This window comes from Nelusetta ayraudi, unplaced genomic scaffold (assembly GCF_046127955.1).
Source record: "Nelusetta ayraudi isolate G7.1 ecotype Tasmania unplaced genomic scaffold, CSIRO-AGI_Nayr_v1 ptg000004l, whole genome shotgun sequence".
Taxonomy (NCBI): domain Eukaryota; kingdom Metazoa; phylum Chordata; class Actinopteri; order Tetraodontiformes; family Monacanthidae; genus Nelusetta; species Nelusetta ayraudi.
Genome location: NW_027466054.1, coordinates 13,308,253 through 13,335,343, shown reverse-complemented (window position 1 = coordinate 13,335,343; position 27,091 = coordinate 13,308,253). Strand labels below are relative to the sequence as shown.

The 27,091-nt window shown below is 45.2% G+C and overlaps 1 protein-coding gene across 4 annotated transcripts in view; it reads right to left on the bottom strand.

The window, feature by feature from the left end:
- rptor (regulatory associated protein of MTOR, complex 1) overlaps nt 1-27,091 on the bottom strand; it is a 122,192-nt gene that overhangs the window by 8,280 nt on the left and 86,821 nt on the right. The window contains exons 22-30 of one of the 4 annotated variants that reach the window (XM_076036038.1): nt 26,488-26,606; nt 22,463-22,566; nt 21,323-21,500; nt 20,588-20,698; nt 17,306-17,411; nt 13,533-13,647; nt 13,318-13,442; nt 11,621-11,746; nt 5,005-5,052 (exon numbers count right to left, since the gene is read on the bottom strand). In XM_076036038.1, coding sequence (XP_075892153.1) covers nt 5,005-5,052; nt 11,621-11,746; nt 13,318-13,442; nt 13,533-13,647; nt 17,306-17,411; nt 20,588-20,698; nt 21,323-21,500; nt 22,463-22,566; nt 26,488-26,606 — 1,032 coding nt within the window. The remainder of the gene's footprint in view (nt 1-5,004; nt 5,053-11,620; nt 11,747-13,317; nt 13,443-13,532; nt 13,648-17,305; nt 17,412-20,587; nt 20,699-21,322; nt 21,501-22,462; nt 22,567-26,487; nt 26,607-27,091) is intronic. The other 3 variants (XM_076036047.1, XM_076036053.1, XM_076036061.1) reach the window with 3 other exon arrangements.

Genomic DNA, 27,091 nt, shown 5'->3' with positions numbered 1-27,091 from the left:
AAAAAAAACACCAACAAATGCAGCGAGAACACAAGAGGACAGACGCTCTTTTGATAATGCGAGTTTACACGGCGACAGAAGCAGAAACGAAACAGGCCGAGATTCAAGACGGCAAAATGCACATTGAGCCTTTTCTTCATGAAAAGATTCTTTCAGCGCAGATACTGGAGATACAAAACTCTTTTCAATAACTTAAAAACACTTTGGTTTGTCCTCCTTCCTTTTCAGTCGCGTCCTCGTCCTTCTCCTACAATATTAAACGACAAGGACTCTTTTCTATTTCTTTCTTTCTGTCTTCCTCTGGTCGCAGACTGCTGGCTGCAACTCCCTCAACGCCAAATCCGCTGTCCTCCACTACACTTGCTTCTTTCCTTTACGCGTCGTGTCTCCCGCTCAACTTCCCCTCTGCCCAACTCCACGTGACGCAGCTTTCCAATGCTCGGCTTGGCTCGGGGACATCAGGAAGTCCCGAGCACCGCGCGTTGGCTTCAGAACCTCCAGCCGTGACGTCAGCTGGCGCGGTCCGGTGTCACGACGCCGGCAGGGTTGTGGGAAAAAACAGAACTTCACAGGCCTGAGCTCAGTCGGCGACACGTTCCCGGGGTGCACGCGTGGCTGCCGCGCTCCTTTCAGAGGCTGTGAGAAAAGAGGAGGCATTCCCTTTGAAGCTGGCAGCTCCGCCGTGAGGAAATCTGGGCCACAGTGAGGAGGGCGGGTGGGGGGGGTTGCACTTGCAGAGTATTTTCCCCGGCACAAAAAAAGGGCTCGTGAAAGTATTTGCGATACATTTCCTCTGACTTGCAAACCACAGAATCTCTCTTTATGCCTCATTATGTTCTCACTGAGTCTGCCATTAGCAGGCAGGTATGACGGCCATTTGAGATGATGAATACCAAACTACAGAATGGATCACCAAACTGTGGCCAACAGCGCTTGACATGTCCGCTGGCCTCGTTCAAATAGTTTAAACAAAGACTTCCTGAAAATGAAATCCAATCAAACTCTCTGCTCTGTTCATATCTTCAGGTTTGTGATTTTTGTTGCAGTGTCTGAATAGCACAGACGTGTGACTGCAGTGAATGACGACTTTGTGACGCCAAGTATTTGCGAGTCTGTGCGACAGAAGTTATGAGTGGACAGCAAATCTTTTCGGCAGTCCAGACGTAGATCGAGGCCGATACGTGACCTGAGCTGCTGCCTGCAACAAACAAACTACCAGGAGTTACTGACACTAAAACACACTTGATAAACTGTTACTCACAAATGTAGCTATTTCCCACACCAAAACCAATTTAACGAATATTTCGGTCTATTGTACAAATCATGATTTCCTTCATTTCATTAAGTTGGGCCATGTAACACTTGCAGCGGGTCAAACAGCTGTCTGTATCTTATGGGCCAGAGTGAGAGCCCATCAGGCCATGGAGAATTACTTACTTAATTTTCCACACTGTTCTCCACAGAAGAGATTTCATGAAGAGAATGTATCGATCGCAATAAAAATCCAGATAAAACAGTCATTAGATTTAGATGGAAATAGACCTTTTTTTTTTTTTAACAAGCATGGAGCAGCATCAGTTGTGAAATTCAAGGTACAGTGAGGTTGATCACTTCATGATGAGTCCACACATCCGTATCTCCAGACCTGCTTCACAGTGCTGTGTTTTCTCCCAAAGACCATCCGTCTGCAGCTAAAAACGGGTTAAAATGTGCCTTGGAGGGAAACTCTGTAAGGCCTGAGCAGGTATTAGCTCCTCACACAGAAATCAATACACACAGAGAGAATAGAGACGTTAGTGCTAAGAGGGGGAGTGAAGCCGAGAGGCCGATCTTCCCTCGGCTGGAAATCCTACAATCTCACTGAGGAGGAGGTGCACACAACTCCGGTGTTCAGTCCTGCCAACCCCGGACCTCTCTCTTGAATGCCTTAGATCAAGCGCCCCGCCCCTCTGTAATTACACAAACACCATATTGTGAGCGCAATGTCTTTCCCCCCGATGAATCTTTGGCAAAGTGGGGTAATATCATCTCCGTCTGAGAGAGGCGGGCTGCCAGCAGCCTCTGCGGACCGTCATGTGATCTTCTTCCCATGCCAGGGGGGGAAGAAAAAAGAAAATCCTAATTTGCGATATAATTATCCAGATATCTTTGCTGGTTTCTCGCGCAGGAGAAGATACTTCGTGTGCATTAGCATTCTGCACCATTATCTCTGCGGTGAACTTGGCCCGCCTCCAAACGGCTGCTCATTAAACAGAGCCACGGCCTTCCTGGTTCCTCTCTCCCTCACCGGTTCTCCCACCTCGCCTTCATTACGCCTGCTTTGAACAAGGTCCTGGTGGACTGCGGTAAAGACGCCTCTTCTCTTTAGGATTAGCGGAGACTCCCCACTGATGGTGGATGATGCCAGCTGGGTAAGAAGCTCCCTGACTGGGAGGGGATATCTATGTCTATATATATATATATATATATATATATATATATATATATATATATATATATATATATATATATATATATATATATATATATATATATATATATATATTTATTTTTATTTTTTTGCAGGATGAGTCTTTAGCAGGCAGGTTGACAGAGACCTTCTGAATACAACGTTGCCAGCTGGACTTCACCGCTGACGGACTGAAACGTGCAACCTTGCAATCGAAGCAGGATTGCTGAGATCTCGGGGCTGAAATTTCCCTCGTCCAAACTCGATGGGTAGCAATCGACAGTGCTTGCAGTCAGTTTCAGCATCGACCACAGACAGTTTTTGATGATACAAGAGCAGGAAGCAACTGCTACAACTGGGCCCATGTGTTCCACAAAAGAAAAATGACCACGATGTTGCAGTATTGGCAGTTTTATTGGTACGATTGTTTGTTTTTTTTTAATCCAAAATGAAAAAGAACGGCATTAATAGTTTTCTTCAGCGGAAGTTGATTTTTACATTACGCTACACTCTCAACAAGAGTTCAGTTTGGCACCGCTGCACTTTTCAACTCATCTAATATTCCCTGTCACATTGACAGAGAGCTCCAAGTTTTTGGTGCCTGGCTCAGTTGGCAGAAGAAAACTTTTTTGAATGTCAAATGTCATCCAGCGATCGTCCAAACTTTTTTTGTTGTTGTTTGTTTTCCCTCTTAGACGCGTGACATTACTCAGATTTTGGGAAATATCTGGCCATGTGAAATTACATCTGTTTACTTTCTGAAATAATTTCTCATTTATTTGTCCAGACTGGTGGGAAGTTCTGGCTTTTTTGTTTGCCCCACCAGATATTCATTTTTCGAAAGGGCTGGTGTGAATAAATGTTCTGTCAGTAGAATTGAATTTTACTTGGGTCAAGATTTCCTCATGTTAATAAAGCATGAGGCTGTGGTGTCAAAACTAGAGCAGGACACAGCGACTAAGGACGGTTGTCATACCTTAGCTTTGATGACCAAAAGAAAACATTCAGTAAGGAAGGTGGCACAGAGACGGTGGTTCGGCATGGACAGCGGAGGATGGTTTGTGAGGAAAAGGAGAGTAGTAGAGATGGATGATATGGACAAAACTCATAATCACAGGGATGAAACATCTCCCTGATTTGCAAATTCATTGAATCATTAAAATCAAATTAACACATTGAATTTGAAATTGAACTGAAAAATGTTTCTAATTAAAAAAAAAAAAAATCATACATTTCTTTTCATTGGAAATAACTGACTTGGCAGATTGGCAGAAGCACTTCTTCTCCACTAGCTGGGGACAATTTTTAGGGGTATTTATGGTTCAGTTCTGTTTATATAAATTATATGGCACCCAGTAGAAACCCACAAGGCCAAAATAATGGTTTTTACCTTAATTATCTTGTTTTCATGACAATGAGGAACCAAAATAGGAATCATCATTTAAAATCTGATTAATTGATAAGCTTGAAGATAAGCTTTATGTGTGCGCTGATAAAAACTTAATTAGTCCCATTTTAATAAGGAGAGAAGTGTGTGTGTGTGTGTGTGTGCGTGCGTGCGTGTGTGTGTGCGTGCGCGCGCGTGCGTGTGTGTGTGTGTGTGTGCAGTAGCTGCAGGCCAAGAGTTTCCAATCAGAACCTGCAGTCTTGGTGCTTCCTGTGGAGTTTAACAGGCTAATCCCTCCGCCAGCGGCCACCAGGGTGGTCGTGTGCACAGGAGCAACATGCTCCCAATTAAAAACTGACAACTCTGAGAGCACCTAGAAGCATGTACTAAGGTCTACACGTGAGAGAAGGCATTTTGAGGAAAGAAGAGGAAAAAAAAAAGCAATTGAATGGTGTAAAGAATAGTGGTGGAACAGTGCAGCTCGTACACCAGAACACACTCACACACTTGGTAAGTGACTATTTAGGGACAACTGCAAACGTGTTAAACTGATAAAACAGTTTTTTTTCAGTTTCTTTTTAATTGGCTCTTGCTGCATATGTTAACATGTCCAACTGCGTAGCTCATTAGCAGATATAAAGATCAAACTACACATCTACCGTACAAGCCTGTGCCAACTGCGTAGAACCTTTTCTTCAGTTCAATGTCGGCTTTGTTTGACATTTTGGTTGGATTTACTTTAAAAAGAGATTTTCACTCCAGCTACAAGAGCTGTAATATCAGCAGTGAGGATCACACGTTCTGTCTTTCATGTCACAGTCATCATGAGGACTCTGACTTTATGGCAGCATGAAGTATTTATCCTCTAACCTGACCTAATTGATGGACTTTTTATCATCTAAAAAGAAGTCACATTTACTACCGTACTTCTCTGAACCATCACCACCTTCATTATCTTGTAAGCAAGCTCATGATGATCAAATTGATTCAGAAAAATGCTTTCCAGTGGTTGACGTGACGGTGATGTAGCTTTCTGGACAAAGGGGGTGATGTGGTGGGGGGCGTTGGTCAGGTCATCAAAGTAAACCACAAGCAGGAGGCATGCGAGTGGCCCCTTCAGTGCAGCATGTTAGCTCTGGGGGGGAGAGAAGAGAACGGGAACACTCACCTCCTTGTTTACTCCTGTCAAGATAGATGGAGACCCTTCTGGCCAGACCTGTGAGGGGGGGGCGGGAGGGGTGTGGGGGAGCAGATGACAGAGGAGGGGGTGGGAGGAGCAGGAGTGCGACAAAAAGCAAGCCACAAATTAGCAAGGACTGCCAGTCCCGGCACACGCCCAACAAGAGCACGACTCCACACACACACACACACACACACACACACACACACACACACACACACACACGCACACACAACACGTGTTCGACCTGCGGAGGGCTGAAAAAGGCTGTTGTGTCCCAGGGCGACGACCCCCTCCCCCCCTCTCCCACCGCACCCCCCTCGAAGCACTGACGCCGGCAAGCTGGGATCAAAGAGCACGAGGAGAAGTCGGGAGCGGCGTCGCTGCCTCTGCATTACAATCAGGGAGCTGTAGGAAGCACGCAGTGCAGCGCGCACTGAAGGTTTGAGGAGCGCCACAGAAGGCAGAATCTCCTGTACTGCTCAAGTCGAAAGGCTTGAGTCTGTGTGTGTGTGTGTGTGTGTGTGTGTATCTGCCTGCGTGCGTGTGTGTGCGCGCGTGCAGTGGGAAATCGAGCCTATGGACCATACTGGAACGGTGACGATCGTGTCCCAAATCACATTCGTCTGTGAGTACACATAGAGCAACACTGTGTAGTTGTTTTCAACCTTAAAATGAAATCCATGAGAGTTTATTCAACAACTTGTTGATTTGTAATGGGGAGATTGGCTGCCAGAGGTCCCACACACAAAGGCAGAAAGGTTGATGGAAATAAGAAAGGCAAAAAAAATTAAAAATTAAAAATGTAGCAAGCAACCAGAGCAGGAAGGTCATCCTCCAGGACACTTGGGGGCGCTGTGCCAGCAGCAGGCATGTCATTCATCACATTGCAAGTCCAGCAATAGTGTAAGTGATTTTAAAAGTTCAACCAAACGACTATAAAAAAGAAACACAAAGAGTTACTTTAAGTGCAGTTTACTTATTCGAAACTGACACGACACGAAAAGGGGCGGGTTACTGTTGTCCCAAGTGGAAATTACAAATAAAGAAAACCAAAAAAATACTTTCAACTTTCCAACAGACATGATACATTGAACCCCATATTAATTAATATTCACGCCGCAGCCACATCACATGGCACAGGCACATGTTGGCTAGCTAGTGGTTACTCAAGTCAGATGGTGGGTTTGATGATTTTGGGACGTGTCCATCGTTCCACACTCAATTCCAGGGGCGGAAAAAGCAGCCTCCTGCATTTTGGTATCGTTGATGTGAAACAGAAGATTGGTGCATTTTTGAGGAATCTGCCCACCGCCTTGTTCAGCCTCTTCACAAAAGCATATGACGAAAACAAAACAACAACAACAAACAATAAACACAACACCAGCAAAGTAAACACAAGTTGGACAAACAGAGTCTACAGAGATGGACTGCTGGCTAAAGCACAGGACAGTGGCAATGGGATGGGTTAGGACAGATTGCATGGGACCGGTGGGTGTGAGAGAGTGTGTTTTCTGTGTCTGCGGCTGCCTGAGAAATCTTCACACTCCTCCAACTGCTGCCTACAGAGGCAGAGCAGCGCCTTCTTTTTTCCAACAAGCCAGTCTTGTGTAATATTTTATCGGGTTGTACATTATTAATGCCACAGAGGCGATACAAAAAGTCTCAGAGTTCTAAAAAACAAGCATATAATTATTTTACTGTCTTGGCTTACAGAAAAATGGCAATAACTTTAAACGGGTTATGGTGCAGCGAACGCATCGGGGGGAAAAACCGTGTGACGCTGCTGCGCTGTTTTAAAAGTTTTATTCCAATGGGAGAGTGAGAAAAAAACAAACATCCAAAGGCCACAAGCTGAGGCCGGACCCTGGAAAACTTCTCCTCCTTGGCAGATGTCAGCACGCTGGCTGTTCCTACAAAAAAAGAAGACGTCTCGGCGGTGCCTTAATAGAGAAGCCGGCTCAGCCGCTGTCACTAATGATACGTCCGGGGTAACAAGTGAGCCATTAAATGTTAACATCTCAGTCAAAACAAGCAGGAGGAGGCTGGATGAGCGGCTCCCGGGGCAATTTGTGGCGTCACGCCGACAGCGAGGCTAGTTAAGTGTGTCACTTCTCCACCAGGGGTCCCGCTGAGCTCCTGTGACCCAGTCACGTGTCTCCGCCCACCACAACGCCGACACTGATGGAGTGGGGGAGTCGGAGAGTGAGTAGTGAGTGAGTGAGTGAGTGAGTGAGTCCCCTGGCGCTCAAACTACCCACAGCCCTGCTAGTGTCCTGGCCAATTAGTCATATAGCTGCCTTATTTCCTGTAAAACACACACACACACACACACACACACACACACACACACACACACACACACACACACACACACACACACCTCTAGCCTTCACCTGGATGTCTATTTTTTGCCTTATTTTTTACATTCACTCCTCACCACTTTCACCCTGATGCCTCCTATGAGCGTCTCAACCTGCCGCCGCACAGAGACGGGCTTGTTATGCACCAACACCACTTCCTCTCCAGTTTGACCTAGTAGCAACTAATACCTCTGTCGCCAGCAGCAAACACTGTCCCAGGCCCTCGGTGTCACTCACGCTCATAAAGAAAATCATCTGTGAAGTTGTGCTGCTGTTTGAACTCCACCTTTTTGAACTTTTCTTCCCACTTCGGTGTCCAACGTCTGTAACTAGCCGCTGGAGGACGATGCATTCTCTCGCTTCGACTTCCTCTTTCCCGTTCCCCTGTATATTTCCATAAGTGGAGACATATTTTCATTTAAACTCATGTTCAGCGGGACCACAGGGTGTCCCTGACCAAACCATGAGAAGGTTGGGAAGTCTGATCACAACTTATCCTGAATCCTGTGTTTAAAAAGGTGCAACAAAGTTTCCTTGAGCAATGTTCTCCAACAATGACGTGTTCTCTAACCTGTCAGAGAGCTCATTAGAAATGAGTAGCGTCTGTCCATTACTTCTGCCACTTGAAGTGTGGAAATGCACCCCTTGTGATGTCACAAAAAGCCCTCTTACAGTATCTCCTTCCAAATGAGTGGAATGTACAACAAAGCATCGGTTTGAGCAGAAAGCTAAGGATTTATCAGCAGGATGCAACCAGAGGGCTAATTACAGTTTCTGGAGATCCAAAAGCACACTCAGGAAGAATTATTGTGGAGATGCTGTTGTGACTGGATTTAAAATGCACCCAGTGACCGCCAAACTCCAACAGCTGTCACATTCGCCTAAAAAGCTCGGCGCCCTCCGCTGACAGCCGAGAAACGCCTCAGGCAGAAAGAGGAGGGAGAGGAGAAGCAGCGGACAGGGGAGAAGGATCGCCGTGCTCGTCACACGTCCAGCCGGACGTCTGTGACAACTGGCTGCTGCGGCTGCCTGCGACGGAGCGTGCTCGATAACTTGCAGGAAAAGCAGGTTAACGAAGTGACTAATCTCCTGACGGCGACCTCCGAGCCGCGGCTGCGACCCTCCGTGGTGTAAGGGGAGGATGATGGATGTGGGAAACGTGTCGGGTTGAGACGGGTGAGGCCGAGTCTGCCTTCGGGTGAGAGTCACATCAGCTGTGAACAGTGTTGTTGGGATTACTCCATAAAAGTAATCCAACTACTGATTACTCCTTTAAAAAGTAATCTAATTACTTCTTTACCTACTTTGTTTCATAAGTAATCAATTACTAATTACTTTAGTTTAAAAAAGATAAAGGAACAGTTGAGAACATCTTGTTTCCTGCACATAACGTAGATGAACTCAGAATAATGTTTGTATTTCCAGCTGTCAAACGTAACTGCTGTGTTTCCTTTTGCTGCAGCCATGCTTGTTTTAGTGCGTCGTCGCATATCAATGACACTGCATGCACGGCTGCATCTTCAATCTGCGACATCATTGTTTTTGGTTGTTTTTCTAAATTTCAGACAATTAGTGGATAATGAGACATACAAAAAAAGTAATGGAAACGTTACATGATAAAGTGATTATGATATAATTACCATTTTTGCCAGACAATCCCGTTACATTACTCTGTTACTAAAAAGTAGTTTAATTACAGTAGTGGATAACTTAGTAATAGATTACTCGCCAACATTGGCCGCGAGTGACGGGAGCAAAGTTGGAGACGTGGCTGGAGGAAACAAGGCAGGAAGTAGGTCTGACCTCCTCCTGCTGCCAACACGACCCACCGGGTTTCCCTGACTGTCACACTGCTCGGTCAAAAACTATTTGGAGTTTGACAAAATTTTAATAAACAGCCATGACACTCAAACATGCATCTCGAGCGTGCCACTTGTGATCGCATCAGTGCATTTTTAACCACTAGGGGCAGCAAAGCGCAAAACTACGGCTTATTTCACCTGAAAACGAATAAGAATCAACGTCCTGTTAATGGACTATATCAAGTCACTCATTTTAATTCTACTGCAACTTGTCCGTATTATCGGAAGTCGTGGACAAAGCCGGTCAATGGCTCTGGAGAAGAAAGAGGGCTGCAGCATTCGTCTCTGCTCTGATAGCCGCGGAAACAGAAAGATGCGTATGGATCCCAATGAGGAGTAACGACTGGTGGGACAGAGTGGCGATGACTTCATTTTCGGATCAACAGTGGCTGTCAAATTTTGGGATGCAACGTCGCACATTTAATCTCATATGTGGGAAACTGCGACCGCTGCTCCACTGACAAAATACACTAATGCAGAATGAAATTTATTAGCATTCTAATAAAAGAGTCCAACAAAAATGATTTGTTTTCGCTTCTTGTTTGTAACTTTATAATGACGACGCCGGGAGGTGGGGCGCCGACCAAGTACGTACACGGGAGAGGTGAGTGGAGTAGGCGGTCGTTAATGTGGACTGAGATCGCATTCTGTTCGCATGTCAGTGACGAATGCTATGCTATGCTATGCGAAGAGTGGAAACCACCATCGGATGACAATACGGATTAGGACTGTTTCCACTTGGTTACTTAGTGTGATTTTTGCCGATCGGAACAGTGGATGGCTCTTTTCGAGTCTGAACAGTTACAAACCACATGACTTTCGGAGCTGTAACGTAAAGGAGCAGACAGAAGAAGTAGGAAACAGCAGTCCCTGGACAGAGGAGGAAACTCATTGCCTCATCAGTCTGTGGGGAGATCGCTCCATTCAAGCAAAACTCCAGGGCATGCATCGCAACGAAGTACTGCTGTCGCAACTATATGACGTCACACACTACACGCGCTGGACGACGCCTCCGCTCCTACGCTGTTAATACATCAACCTGTCAGAACGGTCAATAATGTGGCCCATTCAAGCGAAGCTCGAGGGTATTTATCGCAACAAGACGATTTGTTTTTGCCGCTGTCGCAATTATATGACGTCACACACTAGACGCGCTGGACGACGCCTGCGCTCTGACGCCGTTGCTACAGCAACCTGTCAGATGGGTCAATAATGTGGCCCCGTCTGAACAGAGCCAGATCCCATTTGGACACTTGCTAAAAACAGTGTTGGCAGTCAGCCCTAAAAATTTTTGAGATTTGAGAAGAAATCTGATTGGAATCAGATACACCTGCAGTCTGACTGCAGCCTAGGTTCTAAACTTTAGTCAGTGTTACTGTTCTCACCTCTTGGGTGTGTGTGTGTGTGTGTGTTCCTCTAGCCAGCATCACCTTCTCATCATGGGTGGATTCATGTCTCGGCACTCGTCAACCAAGAAGCCAATAAAACCTTCCGTCATGAATTCACTTTTATGTTATTAATTAAGGCGTGTACTTGGATGCCATTAAACCGTGATGTGTTTCTGCATTGGTGAGCCGAGCCAGCAGAACGTTAACTTAACTCAAAGGCTTTATTTATTTTTAATGAGACTTAATAAGTAGAAATAACGTGCTGATAAGCTGGTTCTCGAGGGTTTTGCAGGCTTAACCGGTCATTAACTTGAGTCATAAAAGCAATTGTCTACCGAGTCCAGAGCGCTTCTTACACTGTGTACTCTTGACTTTGCTGGTTGACTATGAATTTCTTAAAGAAAAAAAAAAAAGTTTGACACATTAAACCGGTCTCAACTGGTGGAGTCTCAGGAGGACTCACATTTTTTTTCCTTATCATGAAGTTGCGACCCAGATTTATTATACAGCACTCAAATTTATTCTAGAAAAATAAAAATGTTCGCCCACTTTCTAACATCTCTGGTAAATAGATTATTGAAATTATTCAATTGTGTGCCCTGCAAAATAAATGTCCAACATTTTATCTATAAATATATATATTTTAAAATCTCAATCTTGGGAAACTGCACACAAAGTTGCGACCCAATCAAAACAGCACAAGTTGAGAAACGATGCAATAAACGACTTTACCTGAATACTTAATATTAATCACAAACCTAGAAAAATACTTCAAAAGAAAAATATCAACTTCGACGTCTCCAAACTGGACGTCTCACGGAAACACCAGGACAGGGGAAAAAGTGTGGGACTCCTGCCCCAGCAGGTGCGTATGTGTGGAGGTGTGACTGGGATGGAGTGAACGGTGGGGTGACACCACAGGGATTGACTGACTGTCAGAGAGGGGAGGATGACGGCACGGCAGGAAGTAAAAGAGAGCGTTGGTCTTTACTGTGAGCGCTGGTGGGAGGCTGACCTCTGGTGGTGGGCAGCATGTCGGACAGGCCCTGCCACGCCGTCACCATCTCCGGGTTCTTCTGGTCGGCAAAGTTCTTCCAGATGCGCAGCGCTCCGTCGTCTGCGGAGCAGAGCGGGAGAAAGAGTGAGAAAGTGAGGAGCGCAGACTGAGGTTCCAGGGCTTTGGAGTGGAAGAAGCAGCTGCAAACCAAAAAAAAATATTATACGTCTGCGCAGTCGCCATCAGATGGCACAGCGGTGCAGTTAGTTCATTCCAGTGGCACATCTGGCTCGATTATGGGATGTGAGCTCCTACTATTTGCATCAAAACCATCTGAACGTCTGAATGAGAAGGACCAAGTAGAAAGATGGCAACTAGAGTTGCGGGTAACTTATTCTGATTTACATCAGTTTTTGGTTCGTCCTAGCGGAGTTAAGAGTTCAGGAGCTCTACTTCAGTACACCACAAGGGGGCAGACAATAGTTCCCGGTTGAACTTGAAATTGTCTATTTTCATTTTGCCATTTCTGATCAGAGGAGATGGAGAGGACAAGGGAGCCTCGCATCACTTGGCATTTCTAACCGATTTGGAAGTTTTGAACTGCGTAAAAAATCAAAAATAGACTGAAATCAACTCGTTCAGAAAACAACAACAACATGCGGTGCTTGACACAACACACTTGCAGGCAAATGGATGCAAAAAAGTTAGAGCCGCCTCTTAAAAGGCTCTTTGCTTGAAAGTGTTGGCTCGGTGAGCAGCGGCTCTGCGAGCCCAGAGACGCTAGGCTAAGACGCTGAGCCTTGCATAAAACACTTCATGCACTCTTATGAGGGAGCTTTAACATCCCATAAAACTCTCCACTTGATTTACATTCAGCCTTTTACTTTTTTTTTTGTGCCGTACATATATATTTCTGGGAACTAATATCGGCGCTGACAACCTTTGCAGCGTGACGGATGGACAAGAAAACGTGCGCGGTACATCGTGACGGGCCACAATTTCAATCCATTAATCCTGGGCTCTTAGTTCAGGCCGAGTAAAACATTTATTGTTCGTATAAACTTCATAAATCTGTGTGTGTGTGTGTGCGTGTGCGTGCACAGCAGGGTGGTGGCTGCAGGGTCTCCGGGTTGTGAAGACAAAGCAACGGAGGCTAATTGCTTTGTTGTGCTATTGAATGAAGATGATGATGATGATGATGAATGCGAGTTCTTTGCGAGTGTTTGTGGGTGGAAGAGTCAAGTGTTGAAGCCTGGCTGCTGCTGTTGCTACAAATGGCTCTCGTTGCAATTTGTGTTTTTTTTTTTTTTCAGTGTGGGCTGCTGAGAACATTTGAACGAAACTCTTGAAAAAAAAAAAAAATTGATTTGCTTTCACGGCTTCTTCATCATCATTTATTTATTATAGCTTTCATTATTTATTATAGTTTCTGTTTTTCTGATATATTTTTCTGATATCCTATTAACTTAGCCTTAAACTGATGAATATATTTGAGCCAAGAGGTAGGACTGGATAAGTTTGTACTTCTTCCTGAGAAGCATGGCTGTTTCTTTCGTTGTTTGCTTGACTTTTTTCCTGTTTATTTTGTCTTTTTTAATATTGTTGTTTACATGTTCGAAATAAATAAATAAAAATAAAATAAAACAAAAAAATAAATCATCATCACGACATGTTATCCGTGCGTGTCTGACCTGTTGCGGTGAGCAGTAAAGAGCAGTCGTGGCCGTTGAGGTACTCCATGGCCGTGATGCGGGTGTAACGGGGGTTTCCGTTGTAGAAGTAGTCCAGCCTCTCGCCCTTCTCCCAGTCCCAGAAGCTACGGGGGTTAAAAAAATATATATAGTTGCCGTAAACGTGACATTCTCGGGATTTGGACGTGTGCGACGAGGTGTCTGCGCTCTCCCACCAGATGCTGTCCTTGTCGGCTACGGCGATGCAGGTGTTGAAGGGGTGGAACTTGACTACGGACGGAACTCCGGGGTTTCGGTTGATGAATATTTGATCATCCAGACGGGAAATGCCTGTAAAGAGGTACAAAAAAAATGTTGAGAATTTAATCAAAAACAGCAATAAAAGCATGTTTGGTTCCTGCTGAAGTCCGTCACTGAGTTACAACTTCTGAACTTTTTTCCAGCATTTTTTATTTCAGAACAGCCACGGTTGAACCACCACATTTCTGACTCCAGTGCATCAGGGGTGACTCAACATGGTTTATAGGCCTGAAACATAAAAAACAGTGTCTTTTAAATCTTTTAAATAAGATTTTGCAGCCAAATTTTTTTATTAGTCCTTGTTTTTTGTGTGGTGGCCATCTGCTTAATGCAAGAAGACCAAGTGAGACAGCAGGACCATGGCCCACATCGCTGGCAGAAACCCTTTCAAACCACATTTCAGCGCATTTAAAGGTCCCACGTTCTGCAAAAGTCACTGTGGGGATGTTCCCTAATGATGTATGAATATACGCCTCTGGCCAGTCACAATGAAAACTGACCTTCTTTCACTTATTCTGCCTGCTTCATGTTTAAGGAAGCGCATGCATCTCTGCTAATATGACCTAGTTCTCTCTGTGATGTCACTAAGGGCACTGCTGCCCCGCCCATCAAACACCTCCAGCCACCCTGTTGTTGTCCCCCGCATTTTTTTTGCTCAGGGTTGTAAACAGAGGGCTAAAGACACTGCTTCTTTCCAGATCTATAAAGTTTTCTGGATGATTTGTTGTGCGATGCTGCGAGACTGGAGCCACTGGAGCCCAGTTCTACTTTTGCAGACGCCTTTGATTAAAGAGCGCTAATTCATGGCAACGCAGAGAGTTTGTTGTGACAAAACGCATTCGCTAAATTTAGACGCAACTTTGATAATAGCTGCGGGGAAGAAAAAGGACCTGAACATCTGTAAATAGGGCAGAACAGAGAATGTGAGAGAGAGAGGGAGAGAGAGCGAGGGAGAGAAAGAGAGAGAGAGGGAGAAACAATGGCCTGTAAAAGAAAAGAGCGTCTGAACGACTGAAGGTGGGAGAACGGAATGTATGTGTGTGTGTGTGTGTGTGTGTGTGTGTGTGTGTGTGTGTGTGTGTGTGTGTGTGTGTGTGTGTGTGAGGGGGTGCAGGACCACTGGGACCACAGTGGAGCAGCAGCAGCGGAAAAACAAGAAGCGGAACATATGGCGGCGCACGGCAGCGGCTTCAGTCAACTTTTTTCCGCGCACATTTCGGCGTCCAGCGCGTTTGCACGACCCCGCCGCCACCTTGGCTGTGTCTCGTCGTCATGGCAACAACACATATGGCCCGTCCTTGGCTACCTGCACACGCTCCCTGAGAAGGCGGTGTGATGGAGAAACGCAACGAGATTGAGATAAAAAAAAAAAAAAAAAAATCTATTGCAAATTATCACAAAGGCGGCCGAATAAAGTGGGAGGGATGGAGTGAGGGAGAGAGGGAGGGACGTAAGGATCCGTGCGCTCAGAGTGATGGCCGACTCGATGGCAAACTGATCAGCGGGGGGTGTGATGAGTCAGGTGACGTCGTGTGTTAAAAAAACAAAACCTTCCTGCATCATTTCCCTTTGATCCCAACTCCTCCTTCATACCAGGTCATCCTCACTGCTTTATGCCATCCACCTCTTCCTCCTCTTCATCCTCTTATTGCTTCTCTTCATCCCGGAGGAGGACCTCCTCCTTCTAGTCCTCCTCTTCCTGTTCCTCCTATTCCTCCTCTTCATCCTACTCTCCTCCTCCTCCTTCTATTCCTCCTCCTCCTTCTATTCCTCCTCTTCCTGTTCCTCCTATTCCTCCTCTTCATCCTACTCTCCTCCTCCTCCTCCTTCTATTCCTCCTATTCCTCCTCTTCATCCTACTCTCCTACTCCTCCTCTCTCTCCCACTCCATATCCTCTAATTCCTCCTCTTCCACCCCTCTCCTCTCTCTCTGGGGGTGAAACGGACTGAATGAGGGCAGCCCTACAACTCCTTTCATTCAAAAAAAAAAATAAAATAAAAGGGAGAGAAACACGAGGAGGGGGATTGGATGAGGGGGGAGGCATGTGCGTGAGTCGGGGCTCTGACGCCAATCGCCTCGTGACTCTCGCTGTGCGTGTTTCAGAGAGAGAGTATCGATGACGTCGGAGGTGTTAGCTATTCTCTTTGACTGCAATTGAGGAGACTGCCGGCAGGCTGAGCATTGAATGTGTGTGTGTGTGTGTGTGTGTGTGTGTGTGTGAGGGGGATAAGGGAGAGAGTCCTGTGAATCATAGAGCTACCCTTCCCCCGCCATCGATTGGCTCCTAATCAACTGTCTGCCGTCACCTCGGCCCGTCTGTTCCAGCTGTGATCCGTTTACACCTGGCGTCCCACATGTGACAGAACGTCAGCGCTCGACTTGACGCCCATGAAATGATGTTCCTGTGACCGCGGAAGTTGCAATGTGTAAAAAAAAAGGAGAAATTAACAAAAAGGAACAAAACATAAAGAGACGGAAGAAGAGAGGAAAAGAAAGAAGTGTTCCTTGGTGTGGAGCAGCGAGTTGCTAACTTGCACAGCAGCCACCAGGCAGGAGAGGGATGGTGGTGCTCGGCGAGCACTGAGGGCCGTGCACGCTCTCCCAGCTCAACCCTGCCTGACCTTTAACAGTGCGGGGGAGGACGCCGACTTGCGATTGGTTGCGCACGGTGGTCTGTCTCCCTCAAAATCAAGGTGCTGCTGCTGCTGTTGAGGTTCGACAAGAGACCAAACTAAAGTCATAGCAGGGGAGGATATGTGGAATCTGCAGGTCTGCAGCATTTTTCATTTTTGTCTGACTTCTGTTCTGCTCGCGAGGGAAAGTCTGGTGAGGGAAGTGCAGCAGGTGGAAAAAACTGTGTGGACGTCATGAGTTGTTTCTTCTTCTTGCAACTCCATGGAACAGGCAGAGCCAGCGGTCGCGATTACTCACAGCAAGCCAGCATACAGCGCACTTTTTTCCTTCGACCTCCTTGACCTCACCACTAGCAGTAGCTGCTGGCTAAAGGTTAGCCGCTACCTCTGGCTTCAATTCCCACCACAGCACAGACGTTGCGACGTCATGCTGTCGTTCCACAGTGGCAACCTGCCCTCGCACACAGGCGTCAGCGTCGCTCTTTGCGCTTGTTTTAATGTTAAAACGTGGTTGCCTTCAGACCAAACAATACCGATAAACCACAAACCACTTCAGTGAAAGCGGCCAGAGCTTTGAGTCGCTCCGCGGTTCTTCTTTGGTGGTGGTTTTTGAGGTTTTTCCCACGCTGGAGGTTTTGCAAGACGGCTGTGCAAAGTGACAAAAAAAACTAAACTGTATTATTACACGGCGTCTTGACTCTCTCTTTATTTCCCCAGCACCTTTAAACACCTTTGGTTGATTGGAGCTCCTCCGGATGCCATTTCCATTTTCTCCACGCACATGTTAATGCTTTTTGCACACGCAAACGTGTTTGGGCACAGACCGTTGGCTTTAATTTCATTAGATATGAAATCTGCCCCAATCATGTCACACCAGAGGGATTTAAACTTGGATCTGACATTTTTAGTTCACTTTAAATGTGATTAATATATGTGCAAATGAGTTGTGCGTCAAAAAAGGGCACTCCAGGCTCTGTTTATTCTCGCGGTTCAGCGGAGAGACCCTGGAATGCAGAAGTTAATAAATGAAAAGGGGGAGACGGGTGTCACCAACCTCTCTGTGTGAAGGCTCTGCTCTGCCGTCTCACGCGAGTGTTTCTCAGAAACCTCCACTGCCGCTCCATCCTCACCTGACTCTCCAGGTCGTGTTCTTCTGGGATCTGGAAGCCAGAGAGAGAAACGGAGTGAGCAGAGAGCTGGAGAAATGTTTGGCTCCCGGATGATTCTCTGGGAGTTTGAAAAGAATTGAAAATGAATTTAAAAAAAAATATTTGTGCAGCATGGAGTGTTTCTGTATATTTAATAGAGGAAAAGCTATGATTTCATTCACACAGTGGACATATATTAGTGAAAGTGCACTGAGGATGAGTGGCAGCAAGCCTATACATGACCAGACAAAGCAGTGTAAACACCTGAATAGATAGAAATTGGAAATTCTCTCTCAACACACTCGAGGTTAAATTAAGTCAAACAACAACAGTCGTTTCTTCCTACTTGACAAATTCTTCATTTATGAAGTCCTGGAGTCCGGCTGGAGTCCGAGAGGGCAGCGAAAATCAGCAACACACACACACCTCTGGCCAGAAATGTAATGTTTTAAGGGCTGAGCGTTGGCAGGTGTGGAGGAACTCAGGCTTGGGGTTTGCTTTTGGGTTTCTTCTGACACTTTCTCTTCTCCACGCTGACAGGTGAACATTAAAGATGCTCTGTGATGCCGACGTTCAGCGGCTCTACCGCATTTCGTCAAACTGCTCTCTGAGCCGCGCAAGACGTGTGCAAAGCCGACCCTGCCGCCATGTAAATCAGTGTCAACGCAGCACTGGGAGAAGTTCTTCTTCAGGGCCTTGAGCTGGGAGGCTTTGTGCCAGAAAGCTCCTCAGGATGCCAAAAGTTCTTTGTCTGGTTGAGGGAAGAGATCAAGGTTGGTGCTGAAAGTGTTGAATGAGTGCGCTCGTGACGAAAGCATTGAAGGACAAGTCCCGGAATTTGTCAATTTCTCGTGAATGTGCAGAGATGGAGAAAAAAAACAAACAAAGGGGAAAAAAAAAAACAACATTCAGTTTGATACTGTAAGGGTTCAAACACAGAGTGAACCTTAATATTTTAGAGGAAAAGCTACACGTTCTTGTTCTCCCAAATAATAAAATAAGTAGTTCTGGTTGCCATCTGCAATTTTTTTTTTTCCGCAACTGAGCAAGAATTCCTCCATCAAAATAAATAAAAATAAAGATGCAGCTCAAAGCTGTGGCTGATTTTTAACTGTCCACCATGAACATGAATGTTGCCGTGCTGATTTGTATTCAGAACCACGGACGCCTTGTTTATCACAGTCCGGCAGCCAGCATCATGAGCCACTTAAAGGGATTTAAACTATTTTTGTCGGCTATGTTTATCAAATACATGTTGCTGGGATATAATCTACACGTCCGCCTGGAGAAGAGTGACCTCTCGTGCCACTGAGAAGATCTCCTAAATCCTTTTGGACTTACCTGGATTTACATCCATCTGGTTAAGAGAGTGTTTAGAAAGGAGAGCAAGGTGATTGGCCAAACCCTCCATCACATTCAAGAGGGCTAGACAGATTTTTTTTTAGGCGATGTGGTGTTTAATGCGAAAGCCAGACGGGAATAAAGTGAAATTTATTCAGCGACAAAAGCCCTCCGTGCCGTTCTTTGCACTTCTTTGAAAGTGAAAATGTTGTACAGTTCTGATGAAAGTAGTCGCTGCAGTCAAATTGATGCTAATCTCTTTAGCAGCAGCCGCTGGTGACGTCTGAGGCAACTTCTTGATCTCCAACATTTTGATTGGGTGTCTGCACACGTGTCCATCCCTGTGCAGGAATCTTATTTCAAATGGAATCACTGTTCAATTAAGACCGAAACAATGTCTATAGGCAAGACAGACGAGCAAGATTTCACATTCAGAATATGAGCGATAAAAAAAGGGAAAATGATTGGATAAATCTTCTTTCTGTCACAGTCAACGACAGACCAATCAGCTTTTTGTTAAAACTCTGCCCACAGCTCCCAACTCTTTCTCCTCAAAAGAAGATTGGCCCAGTCAGAATTCAAACAACTAGCAACAGATCAGATGTAGAACCAGATGTAGAACCAATGAAGATTTCAACTTCAGCTTGGTTAGTTCAGTCAGTCCTGCATCTGTAGCTCATATTTTATAATATTTTTTCTTTTTTTTGGAAAACCCTTTTCTCTCACCTGAGGTGATTTGTCTTGCATCTTTCAACCCTTGTGTGTATTTACAGTGTGTCAAACGCAAAATACACAGTTTGCTGTTGTGCTGCTGACAAAGTGATATGCTAACGTATGTGCACAGTGCACACTTTGTAATGGAGAACAGTTTTATGGCAGCACTCAAAAGTTTGCTGACACAGAGTTCTGATTCGCCGCGACCCGCCTCCCGATCACTCCCGACTCCTTGTTTTATACACACATTTCCAACACTTCAGTTTCCCTCCTCTCCTCTTTACCTTGACCTGCTTCTCGGTGCCGCTCCAACAGCTCCAAGTTTTTACTTTTACCATTTCTGGATGCTCCATCTCCTCACCACTCCGTATTTGCTGCAGGAGTCTATCTGATATAAATATTTTACGAAAGTTAAAAAAAAAAGTTCCTTGGCCCTCTTTCTGCATCAGCTGTTTCGTTTCCTCCACATAAATAAACTCAGAGGAAATTCTAAAATTGGGTTCTTCCCCCACGACCACCCAAACTATCAATTTTTTCTGCTCTTGGCATCTCCATGTTCTCAACCTTGACAAATGTGCTGACACAGTTTCTTTTATCTGGTCAAACAGATCTTAGCACAAACATGGACACCATGTCAGTGCACGGATGAGAGGAAAAAATCTATATCTGAAAAAAAGGCTTATTTTATTCTTTAAACGTCACTGTGATGGATTAGCAACCGTCAGCAGACATCAGACACTCTTGCAGGTCCCTCCTCTGCCGTACATCCATATAAATATATTTGCTTTAAAAATTCATTCCATGACAGTGCTCGTGTCCTTACGTGTCTCGGTGATTTTTTTTTTTAACTTTTGCGGAGGATTATTAATAAAGCATTGCCTATAAAATATTAACACAGAAGTATGGATTTGCTCTTTTTTACCCTTGACTTAAAAAAATACATGGATGGAGTGTTTTATTAGAGCAAAAACTCTACGAGCAAAACTTCGTTGTGTTCACCCTCGGACGCCCAACCTATTGGCTCACTGATAAAACAGCAACAGCAGCACACAAAGGACAAATGGCCTGACATGTGACTCACACAGGCAGGACAGACAAAAGAACCAAAAAGTGAGGCTGGGTTGGGTCGCTACCTTCATGACAGGCTGAGCAAAATACTTGGCGCTCCAGTCGCACAGGCCAGTCTGGAGGGCGGGGCAGATGTAGTTCCTGTGTCCGCCCGGCTCGTCGCCATCCTCACCAGCCTGCCAACCAAAACAGCCAAATAGTCAAGACACGGAAGCTGAAAGCACAAGCACTTTGACCACGAAGCTGCAGACTCCAAGTCTTAACCATTAAAGTTATATTTAGATGCAACCTGTGCAACTGTCATTGAAAAGCGGCATTAAGATACAAAACTAATAACAATAAAAAAAACTAGTGTTGTCAAAAATATTAATACATCGATTAAATATCGATATTGAAAAGTAAAAACGGTTCAATATGACTATTCCATAGTACAGACATATCAAATATCAAGTATCGAAGTCTGAAATCCAGTATCGTGACAGTAATAGAAACACACGAAAAATATGGAATATGTCACAATAAAAAGGACAGTATAGTATATGGCCAATAAAGCTTGTAAAACAATGTGGGGAAAATTACATCGGCATCTTGACATTTTGTGCAATTACCAACATAATTATGCAAAATTGTTGAACGGACTAAAAACAATATTTTTTGGTGTTGATAAACACTGAAGCTAACTATCAGCCAGCGAGCCAACCAGAGTTTTCCACTTGAATCTGATGAGCTCGCTGGCCATGAATTCACCAGTTACATCTCCCACATTAGAAGGAAACCCACGGTGCCCCCGTGTGCCGCACCTGCTCGGGGCCCTTGTCAAACATCTTGCGAGTGCGAGGGAACTGGTGCGAGTGGGGCGCCTGCCCCCCGAGGGTGGGGGTGTAAGGAGGCCGCGTGCTCGGCGGCTCTCTGGCGGCCGGCTTAGGCACGTCGTTGGTCAGGCTGGAGCTGCTGGTGCTGGGCATTGGAGGAGAGCCGCTGCAGGGGTGGGAGATAGAGAACATCAAGGAGGAATTTAGCCGTGTTTCTTTATTGCGGACACAACAGGTGGCAAAGGAAATAAACCCTGTAGTGTGTATAAAAGTGTGTGTGCACTCAGAATTCCAAGAGATTCAAGACACTTGACGCTTAGCTGATAGCCAATAGGATGCCTCAAGCTACATCATCCTAGTTGTCAACAAGGAATCTGATTGGTTCACGAGAATATGACGGACACTCCAAAGTAGGGCTGCAACGATTAGTCAACGTGGCCGTCAAAAATCGATGAAAAAATTGGCCTTGGATGAGTAATCACTAAATTAACTGTCAACTGTTTGTTGGTTACGTCATCGCACCTGTTCTTCATGGTGTGGGGGAGAAATACGATTTTTTTTGGGAGCTGAGCAGCGAAAATAAAGTCTAAAGTCTGGGAGCATTTCACCCTCAACAGGATAAAAAAAAGGTCAGCTGCAATATTTGTAAAGAATATCTTGTTTAATCATTCAATTCATTATCTGAATAGCCAATCGTTGTAATCTATAACCGCTGACCAGTTGACAATCAAAATAGTCGTGTCCAAGCACCATCTATTCTACGGGCTCTTTTAAAATGCATCTGGCGTGCCAAGTCTTTTGGAGGCATGACAACACTGACTTTATATTATACTCTGATCAAGCACACTGCGGTCATTCCACTGCCAGTCATCAGAAATACAAAAAAAAAAAAAAAAAAAAAAAAAGACAAAAGAACTTGTAACAGAGACGACAGCTTTTCTGAGAAGTCAACATCCACAAGTGAAGTTTTCCTTCCACCGCTGATGAAATGAAACTACCCCAGGGAGCCCGAAGACAACAAGCTGCTCTTTCGCAGTTCCACCATAATGACTTTGTCCCCGTGCAGCCGGGTGCTGTGTGTGTGTGTGTGTTTGTGTGTGTGTGTGTGTGTGTGTGTTTTGCACTCACCCTGCCTGGTGGATGTGTGTGCCCTTGCTTGTGGGGCTGGCCGGGGCCGACTGGGTGAGAGATCCAGAATCCAGAATTCGCTGCGGCCGAGCGTTCATCGTCGCCTGCCGACACAAGAGCGGCGGGTCATTTGTTGGTTTAATCAAGCAGCATACAGAACCAGAATTAGATGCTGCACCTAAATCCTGGACGTCCGCTCCACGGTGAGCGTTCACGAGGCGTTGCGCATTCACACGGCTTTATCTCATTAGTGCAGAGCGGGCGATATTACCTCTTCATTGTGAGTTGTCTAATGGCTGCTCACGCGGGAGGGGCAAACTTAATAAAGACAACAGGGGCAAAACATTGCTGATGAATAGAGGGGTTGCTGTTTACTTTGCTGGTTGGAGCGGGGTTGGGGGGGAAACAAAACAAAACTTGTAAATCTAGTTAACTCAGGCAAACACATTTCACTACCTGGGCCTGCCTTCAATTTGATTTCTATGCTAATTACAAAACTGTGGCTGTGAAAGTGTGCGCAAGTGTGAGACGGAGTGGTCGAGAGAAAAATTTTCATTGCAAAGTTTACACCCACATCCAGTGCGCTTGCAACAGAGGGGAAGACATCAGTTAGTCGGGTTAGCTGTTTGCTTCTCATTAAGACGTAATTGGAAATGAAACAAAAACACAGCAGCAAGACCAGCTGAAAGGGTTATTATGGAAATAGCTCAGCCGCTAATCTAAGTAGCTTTTCGGCTCAGGCGCACAATCGATATGATGAGAAAGAGACAGGGGGAAAAAAAAGAAAAATGGACGTGTTCATTTTCCAGGGGCAGTTTAAAGGGCGGAATGTAGGACTTCTGTTGATAGCCGTGCACGTGGGTGTGAGGCATAATTCACTGTAATCAGAAATATGCCTCACTTGACTTCACCTCTTTCTTAAACCAGCTGTGATGTCAGAATAAAACAGCGCGAGCCGGAGCAGATCCACGCTCTGCCGCAATATGGCAAACAGTGCGCCCATTCCTAATGCAAATATGAATTATTGAGAATGAAAACAGAGCAGCTGACTATTGTAGCGGCTTCATGTGACTAAAAACATACATATTCATTTCATTCATCGCATTTCATGCCAATGGGTCTCTTAAAATATCACACCTTGAGCCTTTAGGAGGATGATGGATGGCAGGGTTTGCAAGTGTGAAGATAAATAAGGCAAAGGCAAACATTTATTATGAAAATCTGAGCCCGAGACTGTGACATTAATCATTCTGGAGCTCATTAAAGAGGAGTTTCTAGCCTAAGAAGTGAGTTCTTGTTACCCGATGGTGGGGAGGAGGATGAAAAATTGCACGCTCATCAATGGCTGGATTGCGCAACCGTGTTCATGGATTATTTAACGATTTGCTCAGTATGTGCGTGCGATAAACAAACATCAGGTTGCCGCGAGGCGGACGCACCCCATCATCTCTTTACAAGTCTTCCAAAAACTAAGTTATGCAAAAGTTCAATATTAGCAGAAACGGCGCTAATCTCCAGGGCCGGCCTTTTCGGTTGCATCCTTTGTCGACACACTTGCACTCACTTCCTCTGACATTAATTGGCTGGAAAGAGAGTCAAGTGAGCCAAAGGAACGGGCGCATGAAACGCGGTCTGCGCCATTAGGGAGGGCGGCGCTGGGTTACGGGCACGTTAGCGGAGCAGAAAACCCCTCTGTGTTCCTGTTCAATTATTAACTGGTAGCTGTGATATATGAAGATGACATGACAAAAAGGTAAGAGGAAGGGAGAAGAGATGTTGGACTAATGGAGCCCGGAAACGTGCTGCTGGTGAAGAAGAGCGTCATTAGTGTGAAGATTTCTGCTGCATCAGGCCAAGCAGGACGTCGCAAACTCATGAATATCTTCAGTTTTCTGCAACAGCAATAGTTCGGGTCTGGCTGTGACCTGTAAATGTATTCAAATATTTTTATTTCCTTAATTCCTTTCTTCATTTTCTGTCCTCAAAGCTTTAAAAAGCCTTGAGGACAAGTGAGGACAGTCCAACTGATTCTGGTCGAAAAGAGCTACTTAGTTACTTACGCTTTGTTTGGTTCGGTACACAACGGTATTTCGGTATGTTTCGGCCAGTCACAAAACTTTATCAAATCGCACATGCCGGTAGATCCACAAAGGAGCCGAGACAAATGGTGCCTTGGTGGCTTTTGGACGAGCCGCGGGTCCCGCAGTTGAATAATTTGACTCCTTCCAGCCGCCCCACACGCCCGTGTAAATTATCACAAGCTTTCTCCTCCCTGTTTGTTGTGGTTGTTCTTTCTTGATGTCTGTGTCAGGGCGCACTCAGGTTACGTAACAGATGCATTTACCTGACGAATCAACATTGGATCACTGAGACCATTTTCTAATATTAATGAGTGTAACATTTTATACATATAAACAGATTTATTTTCTGTAAAAATAAATATTTCCCCATTTGTAAAAAAAACTGAAAATAAGAATCCCATTACACATTATTTGATCCACCAGCCCAATAAAGTGAAAATGTCTGTCCGTGAGTGGGTAAAAAATCTATCAAATTTTCATTTCATATTCATAAACTTTAAATTTATTTTGTGTGGTTTTATGTTTGTTTAATTTGATCTAATAGTGCACAGTTTAAAAATAATAAAGTTTGTGGTTTGTATTTCTACAATACAATAATGCCTGGTTCGGTTGGGGCATTTTGTTCCAGCCCGTTTCTTCCTCTCTTCCTGGTCTGTGCTCCCGTCCCAGTTACGCCGGGCAATTCATTTTAAAGATTGCACCGGAAGGAGTACAAATCTGTTTTGGCAACAGTACTTACAGACTTTGTGCATACGTTCAAACTGTTCTGGAGTCCTGAGCAAAGAGAAAAAGAAGCAGACACAAACTCTGTGCCGCCATGCAAAAGGTGGCCCATTAAATAATCATTTTATGCTTTTATCATCTGGGAGGCAAACAGATTTTAATTAGCTGCCGACCTCGTTCACTTTGTTACAAATCAATAACATTTGACATTTGGATTGCTAATTAGAGGAGCTGGATTCCTGCTTAGGCTACGTTGACACTGGTGAACTCCTTGTTAATGTCCTGTTAATAGATTCCCTGGCAGACAAAAGACGCGGTGGTTCCGATTCTGATAACTTCATTTGAATAAAAATGGGGCGTTTAAAGATTTCTGCGAATCACTGGGTCCTCAGTAAAGTCTGACTATAGCCTAAAATCTAGTTTGCCCAAAAAGCTGTAACGAGGCAGGTGCAACAGGCAAAACAAACAAACAAACAAACAAAAAAAAAACTGTTACTAGATCAGTGTTTTAATGTGTTCAGTGCTATAGTTTATACCCGATGCTGCTGACAAAGAAGCCAACCTGAAATTTGCAAATCCACAGAGGTTTAAGGTTTGAACAGGGCCTGAGAGGAGCTCGGGACGAGCAGATGAAAAGTCTCTACTGGGAATCCCACTGAACGGATTCAGCTTTGGTTTTATGTGGTAAGTTGTGTGACTGCTGGTGCCGGTGGAAGAAAGCCATCTGAAATTTAGCCAGAGGGCCTGGACGGGTGGTGGACCGCGGTTCTTATTACAGCTTCTTAACTAACAGCAGCCACTTTGTCACCTCCGCCAGGCCTGAGGGAGTCATTGGCCCTTAATTGCATTTGCACAGAAGTAATGGCTTTTTGGAAGAGGGAAAAGCTGGTGGGAGGGTGGCGCGTGTGTGCGCGCGCACATGTAGTCAGTTTTACTTCTTAACATGTGGTAAATGGTCATTTATTCATTTATTTTTAAAACAAGGAGGTCAGAAATGATAACAAACCTATTACCTGTTTCACAAACAAATTGGTTGACCTCCACCTGAAAATGTCTTAACGAGAGCTGCAGTTAGTTTTGGGTACTCATAAAGATGCACCAGCTTTACCCTTCAGCAGTAGGGAATAAAAGATTACGGATCACTGATAAAATGCCACTGAAGGGGTCTACAGTTCTGCTCCTCCATAGAAAGGTGCACAGCTGTGCAGAGAAACGACGTACCTTGTACGCTATGCTGTTGAGGACCTTCATGGCGAGGTCGGACACCTCGGGAAACGGGTCGGCAGCAAGGTGAAGCAGGACCCTCCAGATCTGAGTGTAAACGCTGTTGAAGGACACGCCTGGAAAAAGAACGAAAGAAAGAAAGAAAGAAAGAAAGAAAGAAAGAAAGAAAGAATGGTAAGCACAGGTGCGCTTGGTCCCGCGGCTGCATTCGTCTCAGCGTGGCGCGACCCTGGACACTCCCCGTCCGAGTTCATTAACGGAGTGAGACGATGAGATTAACACGAGCCAACGGCTAAGTGCTGTTGCACTATACATCTCATAAGCATCGTGTTGCCACTGCTCATTTTCCCCTCCTACAGTTGTTGGGTGTGTTGAGATGACAGAGGGAAAATGACCTCCAGTGTCAGGTAATGCACATCATTAATCAACACACACACAGGCATGCACGCACACGCACACACACACACACAGTTCAGGCAGCTGCTGCTTCTGTCATTGTTGCTGATCGCTGCCGGCATGAATATCAATGAGTGACACCCCTCCTGCTGTATTATGTTCTTTATTTTTTCCCTATCATGTTCTTTATTTCAGTATTATGTTC